This window comes from Sciurus vulgaris (assembly GCF_902686455.1).
Source record: "Sciurus vulgaris genome assembly, chromosome: 1".
Classification (NCBI taxonomy): Eukaryota; Metazoa; Chordata; class Mammalia; order Rodentia; family Sciuridae; genus Sciurus; species Sciurus vulgaris.
This window is the reverse complement of record NC_136461.1, coordinates 97,786,663-97,804,362: the sequence shown is the minus strand read 5'-3', so window position 1 is coordinate 97,804,362 and position 17,700 is coordinate 97,786,663. Positions and strand designations below refer to the sequence as shown.

General features: G+C 39.8%; 2 protein-coding genes across 10 annotated transcripts in view; one reads left to right on the top strand and one right to left on the bottom strand.

The window, feature by feature from the left end:
- The window catches only part of HENMT1 (HEN methyltransferase 1), a 37,981-nt gene extending 33,883 nt beyond the window's left edge, over positions 1 to 4,098 (top strand). For all 3 annotated transcript variants that reach the window (XM_079133103.1, XM_079133104.1, XM_079133105.1), the window contains one exon: positions 1,130 to 4,098. In XM_079133103.1, coding sequence (XP_078989229.1) covers positions 1,130 to 1,555 — 426 coding nt within the window. In that variant the 3' untranslated portion in view covers positions 1,556 to 4,098. The remainder of the gene's footprint in view (positions 1 to 1,129) is intronic.
- EEIG2 (EEIG family member 2) overlaps positions 1,393 to 17,700 on the bottom strand; it is a 98,092-nt gene continuing 81,784 nt past the window's right edge. For 2 of the 7 annotated variants that reach the window (XM_079133148.1, XM_079133144.1), the window contains one exon: positions 12,638 to 14,815. Coding sequence is in view for 3 of the 7 variants with exons in the window: in XM_079133144.1 (XP_078989270.1) it covers positions 14,749 to 14,815 (67 nt within the window). In the remaining 4 variants the exon portion in view is untranslated. The other 5 variants (XM_079133147.1, XM_079133145.1, XM_079133149.1 and 2 more) reach the window with 3 other exon arrangements.

Here is a 17,700-nt window from a genome sequence, read left to right as displayed (position 1 = left end):
AGTATGTTACAGAGAACAATCTTCTTCTGGAGTCTTATTAGAATACTTCAAAAGCCTCATTTGTAATCTCTCAGGGTTATCAGCAGTAGAGAGAAAGGCAGTAGTAGCTTCTCTCCAATCAGGAGATACTGTTAGAACTGAGCCTCCCTTGGGTTGGGGTTGTGTTGGGAGCAGTCTTCACAGAGGCTGTAGAGTGCTCACTTAGCACGTGTGAGACCCTGGGTTTGATCCCCAGCACCACCAAAATAAAGGTATTGTGTCCACTTATAACTTAAAAAAAAAAAATATATATATATATATATATAAATATAAATATATATATATATAAATATTTAAAAAAATAATAATTGCACCTGCATAACTGTGGCACACGCATGTCATCCCAGCAATTTTGGAGGCTGAGGTAGGAAAACTGCAAGGTTGAAGCCAGCCTAGGAAAATTAGGAATATACTGTCTCAAAATCAAACATATAAATCGAACATATAAGGGCTGGGAATAAAGCTCAGTGGTAAAGCGTCCCTGGGTGTAAACCCCAGTACTGCACAAAACAAAACAAAACAAAAAGCCTCTGGGCTGTGTACTCAATGGTAGAGTACTTGCCTTGCCTGTGCAAAGCCCTGGGTTCTCTTGCCAGCACACACATGCACACAAAATACAGCTGATCCTCCCAAAAAAAAACCCCACATTTTTTCACTTTAACTGAACCCTTTTTTTTCTTTCCTCTTCTTTCTACTGAACCCTTTCTTTTTCTTTTTTTTTTAAGTCAGGGTCTTGTCCTGCCCAGCATGGCCTCAAGCTCCTCCTGCCTCCCAAGTAGCTAGTACTACAGGTGTGTGCTGCCATGACTAATTTGAACCATTTCTTTCACCCTTTTCCTTGTAATACTAAGTAGAATTATTGGGTTAGTATGAATTGGTAGGACCTGGCTAGGGGACAACTGGGCATTAGAATTGAAAGTAAACAAGATAGTTAATGTCAGTGTGTAAGTAGTTTGACCCCATTATAATTGAGTCATTTACAATGAGGATCTAACATACATCCCATTTACACATATAATTAATTCTCATGTGACAGAATTACTGATGGCTTTTGAAAAATTTCCTACATTCTGGCTTGTTTTCTCTTCAGGTTTATAAGACCTCCTACCCAAGTTTACAGCAGGAGAAGATGCTCAAATTTGTATTGGTTGGGGAAGTGTTGATACTAGTGGAACGGCTGAGATTGAGACAGCAGCGAGTGTTGCGAGAACAGAAGGACTCAGGCACTAACCCAGGCAGCACTGACTCTTTGGGGGCCCCCCAGATAGTGTTGGGAGCAGTCTTCACAGAGGCTGAAGAAGCCAGGATAGAGAATTCTCCAAAACCCTTCTGTGAAGGAGATAAGTTTTTTGTACCCCTGCAAAGACTCCTTGCTTATCCCAAAGTGCATCGCTTACGTGTGGACGAAGAGAGGATGAGATCACTCATTGCTGGCTCGGTGCAGCTGAGCATCGACGGTTCTGCAGTCGTGGACGACCTGTATAAATCTTGGGATTATCGGTTTGAAGATTATTGATCCATCTACATTTCCTGAAGTTCAAGGACTCCGTGGTAGTTGGGCTGACTTAGAATTTAAACTTTGCGTTGTCATGATTCAAGTAACTTCTAAAAAGTTTTAACACGAGACATTCCTAAACTGGTGGATAGATGCCTGACATGTAGGCCAGACTGCTCTCTACCTGAGAAAGGTTTTAGGGTTTAACTAAAAGCAGTGTGCTTTCCTTTTTAAGTTGGAATTTTTCTTTGTGTTCTCAAGAATGAAGAAATTGGATATGGTAATGTACTAATTTTGAACTTACCCATATTTTGGTGTTAGAGCCATGTGTTGAAGTGGCATTAAAGTGTTTTTAAATGATTAAGTACACTGTTTAAAACCTTTTCCCAGGGGTTATGAGTTGCTTTAAAATATTTCTAAGATTCTTTGGGCCAAATTCTTCCCCATTATAATCAGCCTAAAATGTCATACAAAAAAAAAAAAAAAAAAAGAATTCAGGTGCTTGAAGGGTGCAGAAGTCTCTTCATGATGTCACCACTGTCCACTACTTCCTAATGAGGAAGCAGTGCCTTAAATGAGTTTTCTATCTGGGGCATAGGAATCCAGTGGTAAGTCAACTAGGTGTGGCCACTCTGGGACCCTAGTGTCTGTGGTGTTATTGTAGTTTACTTAGCTACCTTAGCGACAGAAACAGAGGTTTGACCTCCAGCTACCACTTGTATTTTCCATACCAGCAAAAAAAGAAGAAAAGGGAAGAAGTGGCGTGCTAGTGGCCTACTATGGTTTGCTGCAAGTTGGGAAACACACTTCTTGTTGACCAAAATGAAGTGGCCAGGAAGCTGGAGTGTATGTGGTCTGTGTTCTGGGAGGCCATGGGTATACTTGGTGGTCTTTCCAGGAATAAGGGGAGAATGTACTCTGTGGCAAATGGTATCACACCTGGAATATCCTGACTACCCCAAGATGGGCCTTGTGGCAGTGCAGAGTTGGTCCCTGGGCAAATCCTCCTGTGGGTAGTCCTCCTCAAACTTTGGAGGGTTAATCTGGAAAGTGGATTTGGTGACAGTGGGGAGCAAAGAGGGATTCTGGAAAAGTCTTAACCACATAACCACTGCTAACCAGCTGATTTCTCCTTAAATTTCATAAACTAATCTCCACCCACTTCCCCTATGTTCAGATGTGCACATGATTTAGAGATTTGCATCCTTTCCAACCCCATCCCAAACTCCCTCTGTCTTCACCTTTCTAGGCTTCTGCACAAGTTTCACCATAGGGCTCCCTTCTTTACTCTGCTAGGGCTACATTTTCTAGCCAGGGTCAGCCCTTTCATCTTTCTCCAAAATTGACTAAAATTCATCCAGAAAATGGGGGTACTGGGGTTGAACCCAGGGGCTCTTAACAACTGAGCCACATCCCCAACCCCTTTATTTTTTATTGTTTTGAGACAGGATCTCACTAAGTTGCTTAGGGTCTCACTAAATGGCTGCAGTTGGCATTGAACTTGTGATCTTTCTGCCTAGCCTCTGGAATCACTGGGATTACAGGCATTGCCACCATTTCTGGTGCTTACCCAGAAAATTAAGTGCTCAGGACTGCCATGGGGGTGGATCTACTTTTTCTCCTGGATACCCCATCTCTGTACCTCCTGTACCTACATTCTGCCCCACTACCCAGGGCTTCATCTATGCCAGGTAAACTCAAACTGAGCCACCTCCCTAGCCCAGACCATTGTTCTAAACAGTCACACCTTTGCCCCTAGAGCAGTATAGAAATGGTGGTCTTTGTAAAGGGGAAGTAATAGATTAAAATCATGCCTATAAATGCAGAAAGCAGCTGGCTGGAGTTCTAAGGGAATTTTACCCCATTTTATGTGTAAAATGGGGTAGCAGTTCCACGTCAAAGTTCTTGTAAACACTGTCAGTGTAGTGCTTGGCCTGGTTAAGTATGTCATCTGATGTGGCTGTGTTAGTCTCATAGCAGTGCATACTGCAGACCTAAAGAGTGAGGATAATTTTTTGCAGGCCTGGGAACTGAGCCTGGGGATGCTCTACTGTTGAGCCACATCCCCAGCCTTTTTGTTTTCTATTTTGAGACAGGATCTTGCTAAGTTGGGGAGGTGGGTCTCAAACTTGTGATCCTCCTGAGTCACTGGGATTAGAGATGTGCACCACATCTGGCAAGCATTATCATTCTTCAGAATGGTTTCTAAGACCAGATAGTCAAACCCGACAGGCTTAAACAAGCAGTGGCACCCTACATGTAAGTGTGGAGCTCCCTCTGCTCTCTAGAGGGTGAGTCACATATAGCTTGCAGCCTGGTTTGTCTGAAAGACACTAGAGTGGGGACCTACTGAATGAGGTCTCATTCAGGATTTGCTCATGTTAAACCCATTGCCAGCTGTCCCTTCATCCCCCCTCCTAAGGCATTGAACTATTCCTTCCTGCCCCATGATGAATGGTTTCTCTGTTTTCCTAACTCGGTTCTGAGACTGCCACCCCCACACCCTAGGAGCTTCCTAAAGAATTGAGACACAGGATGGGAATTCCTGTTTTTTTTTTTTTTTTTTTTTTTTTTTTAAAACACCAGGGATTGAACCCAGAACTGAGAGGTACTCAACTCCTGAGCTATATCCCCTGCCCTTTTTATTTTTTGAGATAGGATCTCACTGAGTTGCTTAGGGCCTTCCTAAGTTGCTGAGGATGGCTTTGAATTTGTGAGTTTCCTGCCTCCCAAGCTGCTGGGATTACAGGTGTGCACTACCATACCTGGCTCCTTGAGTTCTTAATGTCTTATGCTAACAGCACATCTGGAATTTCACAATTATGCTTTGTTATAAGTGGGATTTTTAGGCCCTTATCTGGAGAAGTTTTTCCTCTTTTTGGGTGATGAGGATCGAACCCCAGTCCTTGCATACGTGTGCTGCTGATTTATATTCGCAGCCAGATTTTTTTTTTTTTTTTTTTTTTTGTAGTGGGGATGCTTCTTACAGAAGGGTTGGATTTTATTTTATTTATTGTGGTGCTAGGATCAAACTCAGGGCCTTAAAAATGCTATGCAAGCACTCCACCACTGACCTACATCCCCAGCCAGGTTTTTAATGCAATTTGTTTTCTTTCATTTGTTCTTGTTGGGGAACTTTTTCTTGGGTGGGATTACTAGGGGTTGAACCCCAGAACACTTTACTACTGAGCTACATCCCCAGTTCTTTTGGATTTCAAGATGGGGTCTTGCTAGTTGCTGGGGGTCTCACTAAGTTGCCCAGGCTGGCCTTGAACTTGTGATCCTCCTGCCTCAACCCCTGGAGTTGCTGGGATTACAGGTGTGTACAACGTGCCTGGCTTGTTTGGGGAACTTCCATAATATATTATCCATTATATAGTGTATAAAGCATGTTCACTGCTGTCACAATCCTAGTGCTCAGTACTGGTTTTAGACAATATGATCTGAGAAGCTTCTGGTTGCAGGGGCTGTAGGAGAGGAAAAACACATTTTCTCTGAAGTCTAAGTTCTGGGTGAACTTAAAGATGTCTGGGACCTTGGTGGAGAAGATAGTTGCTACTTTTACTTCCAGTACCTCTTCAGAAAAAGCAAGCAACCCTAAATGCCTTTTTTTTAATTTTTTTCTTCCCCAGAACTAAGAATCAAATCCAGGGTCTTGTGCATATTAGGCAAGAACTCTACTGCACAATCCCAGCCCTCCAAACGCTACTAGTTATCTGAAAAAATTTAGGGGATACTGGGGATTGAACCTCGGGGGTTGAGTGTTTACCACTAAGTTACATCCCCAGCCCTTTTTATTTTGAGACAGGGTCTTGCTAGGTTGCTGAGGCTGGCCTTGAATTTGTAATCCTCCTGCCTCAGCCTTCTCATTGGGATTACAGGCATGTGCCACCACAACTGGCAAGAATTGAAAACTTAAAAGTAACCTTAAAACTTATATTACAAAAGTAAAAGACTAAGATAGTTCAGGACTATATAGAATTCAAAATAAACTTTGTAATACCTTATGTGACATTTTTACGTCAGCTTTTTTCCCCCTCTAGTACTGGGAATTAAATCCTTGGGTGCTCCACCACTGAGCCACATCCCCAGCCCTTTGAATTTTTTGAGACAGGGTCTTGATTAAATTGTTAAGGCTGGCCTAGAATTTGTGATCCTCCTGCCTTAGCTTCAGTAATACATATATACTTTGTGTTTTGTGTGTGTGTGGGGGGGGGGCACAGTTCCACTGAGCTAGATTCCCCAGCCCCTCCTTTTTTTTTTTTTTTTTTTGAGACAGGATCTCATTAAATTGCCCAGGTTGGCCTAGAACTTGCACTACACTACTTCAGTCTCCCAAGTTGTTGGGATTACAGGTGTGTGCCACCATACCTGGCTCAGAAATCTACATTATAAATGCATCTAAATGTTCTCCATTCTTAATTACATATGCTTTTACAAGACATTAATAGTAATGCATTAAAGTTCATGCTTTAAAAATACCCAAATTGTTAACTGGGTGGGATGGTGCATGCCTGTAATTCCAGAAACTCAAGAGGCCAAAGTAGGGGAATCACAAATTTGAGACCAACTCCAGTAATTTATCAAGATCCTGTCTCAAAAAAATAAAAAGGGTTGGAGATGTAGCTCTGGTAAAAGGCTCCCGAGTCCAATCTCTGGTATGAATAAATAAATAACCCTCAAATTGTGCATAGGAATGCAAAGAAATTAAATGTCTCCACATTTACCCCTCCCCCACCCCATGGCTTTCACCCGCGAAAGACAACCAGCAAACATTTCTTGTTTCTTCCCAGTTCCAGTTTTGCAAGAACTGGTGACCCTTTGGGGGGCAGGTGGTTCCTTTTTTTTGTAGGGGAATGACTATTGGGCCACGCAGTGTATAAGGCAGAGGGTCCAAGCACAGTAACTTGTCTTTGCATCAAGCAATTAAACTGCTGTATGAAAATGAAGAATGTGGTTTGGTAGGAGGCAGAATTTTATCTGCAGATTTTTCTTCCAGAGTTTCCATCACTGCCAGCACACCAACACTCTCAGACTAAATGTGAAATGTGTGTTACCAGGTTTTGCCTCCAACTTCTATTTCCAAAGGTCTGGGCAGTTTCAAAACTGTTTTTTTTCCACTATTATAAAAAGATACCTGGAATAGTCAGAAGTTTTATTTAGGCTTAGTTTGGGAGGTTCCGGTCCAGGACTGGTTGGACTGTTGCTTTGGCCCTGTGGCAAGGCTGCACACCATGATAGGAGCACATGGAGGAACAAAACAACTCACCTCAGGGCCAGGAAGTGAAAGAGACAGGGTACTCCTTCAAAGGCATGCTGCAAATCACCTGAAGACCTTTCACCAGGCCTTACCACTTCCCAATAGCACCATTCTGGGAAATCAGTCTTTAAAACTTGGGTCTCGGGGAACAGTAAAGATCCAAACCATAGTAAAAACTTTTTGGGATTTCTGTGAATTTCTAGCAGCTTAAGTCTTCACAGCACTCCCTGCATTCAAGTTCAGTTTCCATACCACTGAGATCTGAAACTTGGCCTCTCCAACATTTTCATGAGACTCCCCATACGTACATTTCCCTTTTCCCCCCCGCACAGCCCCCAGCTCACATCCTCCCCTAGATTCTCTCACTCCTCCTGGCCCATTTCTCTCCTCTCTGCTCTAATTTCTAACCTTTCCCTTTACAGCAAACCTAGTAAGCAGTTTAGCTTCTACAAGTGTTCATACCCCTCAGTCCTGTTAATAGCTATCAAGGAATAATTCCAAAGGAAGGCAATTTCCTTCATTGGTGTTTTGCTGCCAACAAAAATGAAAAAGTGATCACACCTGGTCCTGTGGAAATTGTATTAAGTAGTTGGCTGGAAGTCAGGGACTGAGCACCATTTGCAGTGCAATGTGAAATAATGGGGTTTGTATTTTTGGGTTTGTGTGATATTGGGGATTGAATCCGGTGCCACTGAGCTACTTCCCTAGCCATTTTTGAGACAGGCTCTCAATAAGTTGCCCAGGCTGGCCATGAACTTGCAATTTTCCTTCTCAGACCTCCCAAATGGCTGGGATTACAGATGTGCACCACCACACCAAGCACAGTGTAGACAGAATCTTTTTTTTTTTTTTTTTTGTACCGGGGATTGAACCCAGGACCACTTAGCCATTGAGCCTCATCCCCAGCCATTTTTATTTTTTTGAGACAGTTCTCCCTAAGTTGGTTAGGGCCTCACTAAGTTGCCGAGGCTGGCTTTGAACTTGCAATACTTCTGCCTCAGCCTCCTGAGTCACTAGGATTACAGGTGTGTGCCACCATGCCTAGCTCGGGTGGAATCTTTCAAAGACTTTGAGAACAACAGATTTTTGCCTTGTGATGGATGCTAAGTGTTAACTACTGTAAACACATCTTTGGAGATATCCAGAAAAAGGGGATATTTGGGAATATTGGTGAGATCTAACAAATAAGCTGGAAGGAGCTGGAAGTTATAGAAGTTTGTACAGTGAATGTTAAACAGTTTTTGAAGCCGGCATGTCAGCTACCTTCGTTTTCTTCTGAAAATTAATACTTTAAGCCCTGTTAATGATCTTGCCAAATCATATGTAACTCTGCCTCCATCCCTTTTGCCGCCTCTGCTGTAATTATCTTGTTTCTACCTATTTCACTTCATCCTACATGCTGTGACTTTGGCTAGAACTAGTCAAATCAAGCTGTGGACTTATTATTGCCTTTCCCAGAAACACTGCTGCTGCTTCCACACCTCATCCTTGACCCACAGGACCACTGGCTTTCATTGAATGGGTCCTGTGTTTTTCTGCTGCCATGTCTGTGTCCAAACCTCTGTCTGCATGCACTTAGTCATGCTGCTCTTCTAGTCTTTTCTGGTAGAAATCCTCATGGAAATGCAATTCCAGAATCTTTCTTTAACCCCACACTGAAGGAAAAAAAAAATAAAGTGCACAATGCTGTAAAATCTTTTTTTCAAGTATTTATTTTAAATTTTTACTAAAAAAACTACAAAAATGTTTTCCCTTTGATTTTAATTTCATGAAGTATATGTCAAAGAGAAGCAGTCACAGATCACTTGGGGAAAGTAGAGTGCCTGAATCACTGGTGTTCAATGCCAGAAGGTGGCACATTTTTCCTAAAGTAACTGCACACGCTTGCCATCTAAGATGTAAACAAAAACCAAAAAAATCAGAGGCATGCCCACTTGAGGAGGTATCTCAGGCTAGCCAAATTGCACTGCAGAGCAGTGGGGGTCTAAACCGATCCATACAGGAAGGTCTCTGTCATCTTTCACATGGGGTAGAAATCTCTGACCCAGGGAATGTCTAAATTTGAGTCTTTCCTATTTGTTTCCTAATTTTTTGGTTATATGTCATATAACAGATGGATAAACTCCATTCATGATACCCTATTATACAAATGGACAGATTTCATTAAGTGCTGCTACTAGATAAATGATACATAGGGACAAACAGGGAAGAGGTGGAAATAGGTGAAAGAGAAAGGGAAGGAGGGATAGAGGGAGAAGGGGAAAATCACTAGGTGTTGAGGTAAGGTGGTTTAAGTCATAACAAGATGGCCTGGGAAGCCCATGCTAGAGATGTGGACAAGGATGTCTGAGGGCAGATCAGATGTCCTGCCAGGTTCTGCTGTGATCTGTTACAAAGTTACCCTGGGCAATCCTGTATGGGGAGGGGTGCTGGGGAGGGGTTTGGGAGATCTCCCCTAGTGCCACACCCTACCACCTTCTGCCAATAAGCATGGTGCTTCCGCCTTCGTCATTCAACCTTTCATAATCTGTGCTATCCACAAAAGACCACTAATCTGTAATTAAAGGGAAGAAAAGCCTGTATAAGATATGGGTGACACCAAACCTCATCTGTTAAGTGTTCATCTTAAATCCTATTAGTGGCACATTCAATAATCATTTGTGTGCCCAACATGAGAATCACTGTATGCATGTAGATGCTACTAAAAAGCTATTTTTGGTTTGATAAAATACTGAATGAGCTGGGCCTCGTGGCACATGTCTGTAATCCTAGCGACTTGGGAGGTTTAGGCAGGAGAATTGCAAGTTTGAGGCCAGCCTGAGCAACTCAGTGAGACCCTGACTAAAAAAATAAAAAGGGCTAGGGATGTAGCTCAGTGGTAGAATACCCCTGGGCTCAATCCCCAGTACCAAAAACAACAAAATAAACACCTTGTGCCTACTAAGTGGAATTTTTTTTTTCTTTGAAAATTTATTTTCAATTTTTCATATTTTGTCATACTCTTAATGCATACTATTCATCACAACCTGACAGTCAATTGTATTATCTCCATCTTAGATGAGGATACAGGTTCAGAAGGCAGTTTGTGTTCAGACTCAGGTTTGTCTCACGCCAAAGCCCACGCCCCTGCATGGGCGGCCCGAGGGCTCAGAGATGCCTCCACTGGGGGTGTTCAAGTCAGATACTACATAGTCACAAAAGTTGGATTTCTATTGTTTTCTTACCCTGGCACAGTTTTATGACAGAACTTTATTTTAAAATAAAAAGAACATCTAAACTTTTAAGATATATATTTTATTGAACATGTATGAGATTTGTCTTTACAAACACTTTACAAATAAATTTTTTTTTTGTTAAAGAAACTTTTCCTGGATTATCATTACACAGTTTGAAACAAGGAAATATATAAATATGAAGGTCATTCTCCAAGTATTAGAATACTGATGGAATCACTTCAACAACTTTTTTTTTTGGTGGTGTTGGGGATTAAACCCATGGCCTTGTGCATACTAGGTAAGTGCTCTACCACTGAGCTAGTCCCCTGCCACCGATAGCATTTTTCATAAACATTTGCTTGATTACCCACAACCTGTATTAACTTTCAAAGGATCAAATAACACACAAGAGGCAGGTGATTCCCAAATAAGCTCTATTTCCAAAAAACAATAAAATCTGTATATACTCTCAATGTCTTCCCTTGTGTGGGATTTGGTCAATGAATATCAGCAAGAGAACTTTCTGTTATATACATAAATAAACATGAACATCTGAAAATGCAGAATAGATTGTCTGTAAATTAAAAATTTTATCAGCTTTGTCACATGGGGAGACCACCCACATGACTATTTAAAATACACTAAGTATACATTATCTTATGAAAATCACATATTTAAGGGAACAAGGCCTTTATTTCCAGGGCAGTCTTAAAATAGGCTTAATGCAGGAATATTTTACCTTTTATATTTTATAACATCTCAGCTATTAACATTATGCATAGTACCTCAGCCAACATATGAATGGCGGCTTATCATTTCAACTACTGTACTTGATTATATTCACATGACGTACCATCTAAGAGAACTGACCAAGCATAATTTCAGAACTGCCCAAATTAAAGCCTTGTTAAGAAAACAGTGCAACCCCATCATATGAGCCCAGTCTGTCTCTCAGAGATTTGTTATAGATACAGTAAGCCTAATACTTCAGAGCACTTCAGAACATTCAAACATTGTATAGCTTGCAAAGCAGTTTAGTTAGCATGGAAGCCTGAAAGTCTAAAATCACTCTGGGATCTTGAAGTTTTTAAAACTCATTGTTGCCTGAATTTGAATATATTTTGAATGGAGGCAAGTTGAAGATTATGTTTTCCTGTGGCAACAAAAGAGTTAAGTGGTCAACCTCTGTGGCTCACAGTTTTGTTCACAAAAGTATATTCAGAAAGAAGAATCTAATTTGGATGTTAGTCTGATATTTTATGCTGGAATGGGGAAGAATAGTTTAGGATTATTGATCAAGACTTTTTCAGATCATAAATACTAATCCACACTAGTTGTTTATGTATGGACGCCTTCAAAACCACTACAAAGGGGAGTCAACCATTAAAAAGTGTACACTGATGGCCCAGGGCCTTCTCTGCCCTGTGCTACCACCCTTCCTTCATATCCTGACTGTCTCAGTCACCAGCTCAAGTCACAGGAAGAGGGTCTTCTAATTGGCCTGTGCATACTTCCCAACAAGGTATTTAAGACTTAGTTATTTCACGGCAAAGTGTATCTTTAAAATGCCATTAGTCTTTTTCTCTAGGACAGAATTAGAAAAAAGTGTTACATATTTGCAAATTCTCTAACATTGGGCTATTTCAAATTTGATTTTCATATTTAAAAATTAATTTATTAAGAATCTACTTTTCAAAATTCATTTTCTTAAAATAGAACCCCAAATTTCAAAGTCTAATTATCTAAACTTAAAAACTGAACTATATAAATTTCTCTCTGTCTCTCTCTATATATAGACCCCCCGCCCCCTCCAGTACTGGGGATTGAGCCCAGGGTCTTGCAAATACTCTACCACTGAACCACTGAGCTACATCCCCAACCCAGGACTTTGTATTTAATAAGCAGCTTTTTTTCAATAGCTACATGATTAAGATATTAACAATACATGTTTTAGGGAAAGAAAAACTATAGTAGTAAGGAAGGCACTTAACTCTTAACAACCCTTTATAAATATTCTTATAGGACTGTAGTGAAATTTGAATGCAAAGTATTCCAATGGAATATGAGAATAAAATGAATTCAGACTTTCACTGACTGCAGACATCATGACCATTAAGTATTTTTTTTCCTTCTTAACTAATGTTTCTGCTTATTATTTTTTTGTTTACTATTATATAAATCAAGATGGGTCTGGTGGCTGCTAAAAATTATAAATGAATGATTTTCATGCTTTTAAAATCTCTTCACATTTTGTTTTTCATAAAAGCATTCTGTACCATTTTAAGTATCAAGAACTAATCTTGAATAAAGAAATAGGGCCAGGGGCAGCCAGGGATAAGTAAGACAGGGGCACTGCCCTAACTAAAGCACCTTTAACATGTCTGCTGAGTATCCTCACTGAACCACACTTACAATCTAGTTTTATCATTTTATCATTTTTAATACTGTAAAATCATCTGCAGAAATTTCAATAAAAATATAGCCTAGAAACAATATTTTGAAAATAGAAAAATATGTTTTAAAAATGTCATAATAAATATCTCTTTAAACAATACCTTCTATCTTCCTATCTCTAAAACTTTGCTTCTTTCAATAATATGTAATGAATGAATCAGTTCCTTGAAGATGTTAGATTACAAGTCGTCGTTGCTTTGGATTTTTCTTTTTTCTTCCCACATTTTTAAAAAAAACAGTGCATTGTAGTTTACAACAGTGGAGTCTTTTTTAAAAAAATTTTTTGGTTGTAGATGGATATGACATATTTGTTATTTTTATGTGGTGCTGAGCATCGAACCCAGTGCCTCGCATGTGTGAGGCAAGAGCTTTACCATGGAGCTATAGTTCTAGCCCAAGAGTGGAGTCTTTACTTCATAATAAAACATTTTCCTTATTTGAACTAAGAGAACTAACCAAGCATAATTTTACTAAAATTTCAGGCCAATGTTTTTTCTTCAAAATATAGGAGTTCTATTTTTTTGGTACTGGGGATTGAACCCAGGTGTCCTTAACCACTGAGCTATATCCCCAGCCTTTTTTATTTTTTGAGACAGGTTCTCTAAGATGCTTAGGGCCTTGCTAAATTGCTGAGGCTGGCCTTGAACTTGGGATCTTCCTGCTTGTCTCCCAAATTGCTGGGAGACACCTGGCCTTCAAAATACATCTTAAAAAATAAAAAGCATATCTGACTCAGAAAACCTTCTCAACATTCAAAATATTCTAAAAAGTTTTCGAAGTCAAAATATTTTCAAAAATTTCAGAATCTATTTGTAAAAATTTTAATGTGGGATACCGAATCCTTGAAATATTAAAAAAAAAAAAAGAAAGAAAAAAAAAAAGTCCTAACATGAACATTTCCATTTTTTTCCAAACCTTAAATTTGGATATTTTGCCAACATGAAAACACCTAGACCACCTCTATTCTGACATTTTCTTTCTTGAACATGATTTTGAAAGTAAGGGCTGGGGCATCAGTGCTTCTATAGAATCTATTTCTCTTCAGGGACCGAGTTTTTATTTGATTCCAAGAAAGTTTTGATCTTTCCATATGGAGACTGTCATGTAAGACCAGAAAACCTCTAAGGTTTATCTGCTGTGTTGTGAAACTGAACCCATATTTTAAAAGCCATATTTGATATATATTAGTCTACTGTTGCCTCTAAACAATTAATTTCTGATAGAGTAAAGAAGAATACATAGTATCTGATCATAGGGAGCTACAATGGAAACCATCAGTCCTTCAGCTCAGTAATATAAAGTAGCTGTTCCCTGTTTTCTATCCACTACCATGTCAGAGTAAGTTTCAGTTTCAGACAAACCTGAATTTATATAGAAAAGGATGCTCTGTTTTAGATCGTATCACAATTTTCCTCATGTTCTAAATTTTGACTGTTGAAACCAGCCGGTCTCTATTCAGTGAATTAAAACAGTTCTTCTGCTAGGGTGCCTTATGGTGGCCTAACACATTGACTATTAAGCTTATTTCAAATCTTCATATATTAGTGCTAGTGGGGAATCTGCAGCTCATATAATGTTAATGACAAATAACAATACATACCACATAATAACAGCATCACATTCATTTACCTACCTCACACTTAAACACTGTCATCTGATTTATGACTAATACATTTATAATAATTTTTAAGCATTTCATATGTTATTGTAGTAAAACATTTCCCCGAAGCATGAACACCCACACTTTTTATCAATAATTGCATCAAAAGGAATTAATAAACAGTATAATACCTTTGGTAGTATTATATGGAAGATTTCCTTCGGAGGACCTAATAACTATCTTGACAGAATTTATAGGATTTAATTTAAATTATATTCACTTATATCTTAAAGGTAAAATTAAAATAAAAACATACAGCCCAATCTATTGAGCACCTATATCACAGATTTTACTCTCAAATACTAAAATTATACTCAGGCGTGTCTAGTGCTATTTTCCCACTGGGGTGTCTTGAAAGAAGGAGTTTTCACTGTCAGGTGCAGTGGCCACAGAGGCAGTGCATCTCCAAGGCACACGGCACACTGCCTTGAGAGCACCATTCAGATGTTCCCTCTCACTGGGTGGGTCAGGTGGGCGCTTATGGAGATGAAATCAACATTGGCTTTCTTCTCGACAGGTGAGGTTCAGAGGTTCCTTTTTCTCAAGTGCTCGTCTAAAACGCCTCCATACATCAACTGCCCGCACTTTAAATCCACAGGGAAGCTTCAGATCTCCAGCTTGACTGCTAACGTTTGATCACAACTTGTTCATAAGCTCCAGACCCCACCCTAAAACAGCAGGGGGAATAAAACCTTCAAAATGTTGAGCTGAAGTGGTTGAAATCGACAGAGAATGCATAAAACAGTTTTCTACTAGATTTAATTTCTCAGGGTTTAAAGGTATTAGAAATAGAGAACACTTGAAATATTAAATGTTTATAATTAATACATTGGGTTAGTCTAGGCCTTGATCCTCCTACTTATTTCCACAATAACCTAGTAACACTTTACAATTCTTGACCTATCAACAAACTGCTGCAAGGAATATTCTCTTCAAACATGTTTATATACAAATGCTAAAAGTCAGGGTCACCTAGGAGTACATGTGACCTCAGCAGTGCATCAAGCCTTGCACTCTTGCACTCTAATGATGACAGTCTTTAGTTGTTATAGTAGTGTGATATCTTATTGAGCCGAAATCTCAATATGTCATTGAACTTCTGGGCTCAAGCAGTCCTCCTGCTTCAGCCTCCTAAGTAGCTAGGAGTACAGATGAATGACCCAGCGCCACCTAGAGAATTCTTTTAGTTAATTCATAATTTTTTTTTTTTTTTTTGAAGGTCTGGGGAATGAACTCAGGGTCTCATTTTTGCTCAACAAGTACTGTACCAATAAGCTACATGTGCCCTAGCCATTTAAAATTTTTATTTTTGATACAGGGTCTTGTTAAGTTGCTAAGTTGGCCTTGAACTTGTCTCCTGCCTCAGCCTGGCAAAGAGCTGGGATTTTAGGTGTTGTTCATGGCACTGGATCCTTAACAGCATTTTAAGAGGAAAGTCTAAAAGATGGCAATAAGTTAGTGGTTATTAGTACACCATGAACTGAGTTGGACTTCTAAGCTGATTGCTGAATGTTCTTACAGATTCACTGCACAGTCAGGTGTGGTGGTGCATGCTGTAATCCCAGCAGCTCCAGAGGCTGAGGCAGGAGGATCATAAGTTCACACCTAGCCTCAGCAAAAGCGAGGTGCTAAGCAACTCAGTGACACTGTCTCTAAATAAAATACAAAATAGGGCTGGGATGTGGCTCAGTGGTCAAGTGTCCCTGAAATTCAATCCCAGTAATATCACTTCCCCAAAAAAGAAGTAAAACAGATTGACTACACAGAAGAAATGGGACCATCCTCAACAGTACCAGTAAACACCAATTCACAGCCCCAGATAATCAGAATTTGTGGGCTGGGGATCTAGCTCAGTGGGAGAGTGCTTGCTTAGCATGTGTGAGGTCCTGGTTCAATTCTCAGCACTGCTTAAAGAGCAAACAAAAACTCTCACAGGCTACAGATAATCATAATTTGAAGGAACCTCGGTGGCTTTGAGATGTCCTTTTAAGTATGCTCTGCTCTGATCATAATGAAATAATAGGAACCAAATTTTCTTTCCTGTCTTAAATAATTATAAACTCAATAGAACATATAAAATAACAGTTTACACACACTGGATAACAGGCAGTGCAAGACTGTTGTCCCAGGAAAAGGGAAACCAATGAAGAAAGTCCTACGATGGCCCCAGCTTGCTCCCTGAACAGTGTGCTTCAGGATCTCCCCAACCTGCAGGAAGGGAGGACCTAACAACTTGGTGGTTTGAATGGAGAAACAGGGCTCAGAAGAGCTGGGGGTTAGAATTTGAAGGTCAAAATACCAGAAGGAAGCGGGGGGAGAATTTTCAGATTTAATGAAAAGTATAAACCCAGAGATCCAAGACGCTCAATGAATCTCAGGCAAAATAGATACAGAGAGAAAGACACTAAGGCACATCAAAATCAAACTGTTAAGACCAGTGATAAAAAGAAGATATCTTAAAAGCAGAGATAAAAGACAACATACAGAGGAATAAAGATGAAATGAAAGCAGACTTATTTTTAGAAAATATTAAACATCACTGGGCTGGGGATATAGCTCAGTTGGTAGAGTGCTTGCCTCACAAGCACAAGGCCCTGGGTTCAATCCTCAGCATTGTCAAAAAGAAAAAAAAATATTAAATATTACTAAAGATGAGCAAGCAGGTGCCCACAGGACCCTGTAAGAAACCCTGTTTAGGCAAGCAGTATCCACTAGATTGCAGATAGGTTATTGCTGATAGGCCTCACCAAATTTTGATGGCTTTTTCTGGGTTCTCTCCATTCATTTCTGTCCCTAGGTAAATGATTCTGGTTTCATCTGTGCTACCATAGTTTATCTCACAGAACAGATCTGATGCTGACACATTAACTTCTCTGATAAATACTCACTATCTATTGAGAGCCTATGTGTATAAGCAGCATGCTGGGCACTTCAAATAGCTTAATCTCCAGAATTAACTCTGCAACAGATAGTCAAGTAGTGTATATAAAGTGCTTGAATGCTTATTGCATGCCAGATATTGTTATAAGCATGTACATATCTTACCTCATTTAATTTAAACATTATTATGAGATAGTCTCCATTGACAGCATTTTATGGTGAGGAAATTGAGGTAAAAAGAAATGACTTATCAAAGATACAGCTAGTAAGTGATGAAGCTTGGTACTAAACTATGCAGCTCAACTCCTGAGACTGTATTGTTAACCCTACTGATGCAGTGCTCTTTCTGTTAGCAAGTGAGAGATGTGATTAGCCAAGATCATAGCTAAGCTGGGTCATATTGGCTAACCCAGGAATGAAACTCATTGTCTATCTGCTTCTGTGGCCCATTCTCTTTTCACCAAGACACATTCTCTCTGATGTTCTTTGGCTTTTCTGTAGTATGTCATATGAATCATTTACTTTGACCTCTAAACAACAGTTCAGGCTTTCAAGTATTGGATGATTATTCTATTTTTTTTTCATAGTTTCATTATTAGCAGTGCTGGGGATCAAACCCAGGGTTTTGTACATGCTAGGTAAGTAGTCTACTACTGAGCTACAACCCCTGGCTCCACATGATTATTCTAGCATTCAT